Genomic DNA, 5,271 nt, shown 5'->3' with positions numbered 1-5,271 from the left:
AGATGTTCACCCCAGCAGGTCTCTCCCGCCACTGCGGATCCGTTAAGGAGGAACGTTGTTCTTACTTCCGCCAGCTGCCCCTCACCTGCCCACCATCAATCACTTCTCATTTGACCGGGATCGTTTCCCTCTCCTCACACACACAAACGCGACGTTAGTTCACTGTGAGTCTTCATTCGCTACACACACACACCATACAGCTCCGCATCATGGAAAAACGAATCTTAACAGCCTGCATGAAATGCGGTGTGTTCTATATTCCATCACCAAATCAACTATGTCGTCTTCAGTGCACAAGCTGTGAAAAACCACCCCTAGGCCATCACACCATCAAATGCAAGCGATGTCAGCAGACTTTCTGTGATAATCGTGAGTGTTATTCTTATTTAATATTCCACAGTTCATTTTATTCCATCCACAGGTGAAATATCGCGTGTGTAAACTATTCTCTCTCTCTTATAGTGTGAGAATATTTACTCATTCGGGCTATTACATTCCACACACTTAAATATGTTGTTTTTTCAATTCAGTTTACAATACAGTGAAGTGTCCTTACTGCTCACCTGCCCCTCGAGGTCATCGTCGGAATGAAACTTCACATAAACGTGAGAATCATATATAAATATACTTCTTACCTGTATTACATCCACTTACAAGCAAGCACACATGCATAATAAACATATTTTCCCCATTCACCTGTGTTGAATATCATTTTGTTCCATTTCAGGTTATAATCCTTACCTCAATCGACGGAGGGAGCAGATAGACGTCATCGAGTCGGTATCCCATCCGTCCTACACTGAGCTAAGGAGAGCAGATGTCACTTGTGGCCATCCCCCGCCCCTTCAACAAGGGCAGCAGCGCCGCCAGATGGAGGGCTATGAGACAATATCACGCCCAGTTAACACAACGTTAAGGATTCATACCCTCACACCTGCTCAACCTCCACACCAGGACATAAGTTAATACTGTCTTATTTCACTCTATTTCCTAAAAATATTAATTCCCACTAGTCTGTTCCCTCACCTATATATATATATATATATATATATATATATATATATATATATATATATATATATATATATATATATATATATATAACTGAAAACTCACACCCCAGAAGTGACTCGAACCCATACTCCCAGGAGCAACACAACTGGTATGTACAAGACGCCTTAATCCACTTGACCATCACGACCGGACAAAATGAGGTGATAGCCGAGGCTATTTGAACCACCCCACCGCCGGCACTCGGATAGTAATCTTGGGCATAGCATTTTACCAAATCACCTCATTCTTTGGGGCACACGTGAGGAACACAAATGCGAACAAGCCTGAATGGTCCCCAGGACAATATGCAACTGAAAACTCACACCCCAGAAGTGACTCGAACCCATACTCCCAGGAGCAACACAACTGGTATGTACAAGACGCCTTAATCCACTTGACCATCACGACCGGACAAACACGTGTGCCCCAAAGAATGAGGTGATTTGGTAAAATGCTATGCCCAAGATTACTATCCGAGTGCCGGCGGTGGGGTGGTTCAAATAGCCTCGGCTATCACCTCATTTTGTCCGGTCGTGATGGTCAAGTGGATTAAGGCGTCTTGTACATACCAGTTGTGTTGCTCCTGGGAGTATGGGTTCGAGTCACTTCTGGGGTGTGAGTTTTCAGTTGCATATTGTCCTGGGGACCATTCAGGCTTGTTCGCATATATATATATATATATATATATATATATATATATATATATATATGCCTTCATTCTTTCTAGAGATAATATGTTTTTCTTTTTTTTACAGATGCTACACCGCTGTGCATAGATTTGAAATCCAGCAGCGCTGAGAGTGACACACCCAACTCAGCAGAGTGAACATTACCTCTGTCGTACCTAGTAGCCAGAACGCACTTCTCAGCCTACTATGCAAGGCCCGATTTGCCTAATAAGCCAAGTTTTCATGAATTAATGTTTTTTCGACAACCTAACCTACCTACCCTAACCTAACCTAACCTAACTTTTTCCGCTACCAAACCTAACCTAACCTATGAAGATAGATTAGGTTAGGTTAGGTAGGGTTGGTTAGGTTCGATCATATATCTACGTTAATTTTAACTCCAATACAAAAAAATTGACCTCATACATAATGAAATGGGTAGCTTTATCATTTCATAAGAAAAAAATTTGAGAAAATATATTAATTCATGAAAACTTGGCTTATTAGGCAAATCGGGCCTTGCATAGTAGGCTGATAAGTGCGTTCTGGCTACTAGGTACGACATATATATATATATATATATATATATATATATATATATATATATATATATATATATATATATATATATATATATATATATATATATGTCGTACCTAATAGCCAGAACGCACTTCTCAGCCTACTATTCAAGGCCCGATTTGCCTAATAAGCCAAGTTTTCATGAATTAATGTTTTTTCGTCTACCTAACCTACCTAACCTAACCTAACCTAGCTTTTTTTGGCTACCTAACCTAACCTTACCTATAAATATAGGTTAGGTTAGGTTAGGTAGGGTTGGTTAGGTTCGGTCATATATCTTCGTTAATTTTAACTCCAATAAAAAAAAATTGACCTCATACATAGAGAAAAGGGTTGCTTTATCATTTCATAAGAAAAATTTTTTAGTAAATATATTAATTCAGGAAAACTTGGCTTATTAGGCAAATCGGGCCTTGAATAGTAGGCTGAGAAGTGAGTTCTGGCTACTAGGTACGACATATATATATATATATATATATATATATATATATATATATATATATATATATATATATATATATATATATATATATATATGTCGTACCTAGTAGCCAGAACGCACTTATCAGCCTACTATGCAAGGCCCGATTTGCCTAATAAGCCAAGTTTTCATGAATTAATATATTTTCTCAAATTTTTTTCTTATGAAATGATAAAGCTACCCATTTCATTATGTATGAGGTCAATTTTTTTTTATTGGAGTTAAAATTAACGTAGATATATGATCGAACCTAACCAACCCTACCTAACCTAACCTAACCTATCTTTATAGGTTAGGTTAGGTAGCCGAAAAAGTTAGGTTAGGTTAGGTTAGGTAGCCGAAAAAGTTAGGTTAGGTTAGGTTAGGTAGGTTAGGTAGTCGAAAAACAATTATTTCATGAAAACTTGGCTTATCAGGCAAATCGGGCCTTGCATAGTAGGCTGAAAAGTGAGTTCTGGCTACTAGGTACGACATATATATATATATATATATATATATATATATATATATATATATATATATATATATATATATATATATATATATATATATATGCCTTCATTCTTTCTAGAGATAATATGTTTTTCTTTTTTTTACAGATGCTACACCGCTGTGCATAGATTTGATATCCAGCAGCGCTGAGAGTGACACACCCAACTCAGCAGAGTGAACATTACCCATACCCGGCTCGCACCCCTCAGCTCACAGGGAGGGGAGGGGTCGTTCATGCGCTCACTCAACCCCCCAGTTCCTCCCCCAGCCCCTTACCCCAATGAATCAGCGACAGCTGCAGCAGCAGCAGCAGCAGCAGCGGTGAGAACACTACCGTTAACAACAGCATCACAGTCCATGAGAATAGCCTTGACTCAGACGACAGCTCAGCAGACTTTGACTCGTCAGCGTCTGTCAATTCTGACTGGTTAGCACCGTCTGGCGTAATAGCTGAACATGCAGTGTCGCCCATTCATCTCGGAGGGGGACTATCACCACCCCCCACCCCCCTAGCCCTCTCCCAACACCCCCACCACCTCTCTCTCCCTCTCCCCAACCTGCGCTAGAAATTCAACCTCAGCTACTGGATCGAATTGATAACTATAATGGCGGTTATATTCGGCTTTCATTCTCCATACCAGAACATGTTAACACCTCCCCAGGACTCTATCTGAGAACATACAGTTAATTTTTCATTAATGAGATTCGATCCCTTTTCTCCCCACAACATCCATCACTCCTAATTTACCCAGACATCACTATAATTGTGCGGAATTTAAATGTACAACAAGACAGAGAAGAGGAGGAGAATCTATTGGATCCTATGAATAACGACGGCTTTCCCATACGGGGTGAGGGGCGAACAGTAACTCTAGAGGACGTAGATACACTTATTGATTTTTGGGCTGCCGAATTGACAGGGAAAATATCTCAGTACTTGGAAGAGAGAGAGGGCTCCAATGTCTTGGTTGAGCGGCTCACAGGGTTTTACATTATCTGTGGTCAGATTGAACACCCGATAAGATTAGGCTCTCATGTAGCCTATCCTGAACATTGCGTGGAAAGCAGTTGGTTTTCAATCCAGAGGGAGAGGCTGATATTTGCCTTATGCAGTGTGTTGCTGCTTATAAATGTTTAGCTAAGGGGATGCATCTAGATAATATTCATAAACGGTGTGGAGAAGCGAGATGGTGTCTAAGACACATTAATTGGCCAGCAGATGTCAATTCTGCAGTGACGTTTGAGGGCATTCACAAGGTAGAGATAATGAATAAAGTCAGTATATTCATCTATTCACTAGAAAGAGATGAAAATGCTATGCGACAACGACAACGACACTACATTACACTAGCTAGGAAGGAAAGAGGGGGATATACAGATGTCATACCATTGCTGATGTTGGAAGCTCAACACTTAGAATTAATTAAGGATTTTAACCAATATGTGCGTAATATGCGAGATCATGGAGATCGCATCCCAAGTCATCAGAGCTTTTGTCATTGTTGTATGATATCACTCCCAGCAGATCGCATGCAGAGTCATGAAAGTACATGCAAAGTACATCAGACTCTTTATTTTTACCCACCAGAGAGGAAGATTACTTTCCGTAACTATGGACGGGGATATGGTCCTAGTCCCATGTGCTTTTATGACTTTGAGTGCATGTTAGACCGCTCGAACCCTAAGGGAATGATAGAATCACGTCACAACGCAGTGACGTATGCGTACATCATCATTGACAGACAGATGAATATTGTTGAGAATGACACTTATTTGGGTAAAGATGCAGTCAATCACTTTGTAACCACGCTAGAAGCGTCATGGGCTAGAATCAAGAAGGGGTTAGTATCCTATGAACTTCACGTGTCGTAGCAACAACAGGCAATATTTGAGACAAAAACGGCCTGTGAACTCTGTGATGAACCTTTTAAAGAAAAAGATGTAATCAAAGTCCGTCATCACGACCACACAGTAAGATTCCACAATTATCAAGCA

General features: G+C 40.2%; 1 protein-coding gene across 1 annotated transcript; it reads left to right on the top strand.

Annotated features, from left to right (window-relative positions):
- Positions 1-209: 209 nt before the first annotated feature.
- LOC138353934 (uncharacterized) lies at positions 210-4,611 on the top strand. The gene is made up of 4 exons (XM_069307367.1): positions 210-369; positions 531-605; positions 728-961; positions 3,384-4,611. The coding sequence occupies exons 1-4, from the start codon at positions 210-212 to the stop codon at positions 3,452-3,454; spliced, it is 540 nt and encodes a 179-aa protein (XP_069163468.1). The 3' UTR covers positions 3,455-4,611.
- The last annotated feature ends 660 nt before the right edge of the window (positions 4,612-5,271 follow it).

This window comes from Procambarus clarkii, chromosome 60 (genome assembly GCF_040958095.1).
Source record: "Procambarus clarkii isolate CNS0578487 chromosome 60, FALCON_Pclarkii_2.0, whole genome shotgun sequence".
Taxonomy (NCBI): Eukaryota; Metazoa; Arthropoda; class Malacostraca; order Decapoda; family Cambaridae; genus Procambarus; species Procambarus clarkii.
The sequence above is the reverse complement of the archived record's forward strand: the minus strand, read 5'-3'. Positions and strand labels throughout refer to the sequence as shown.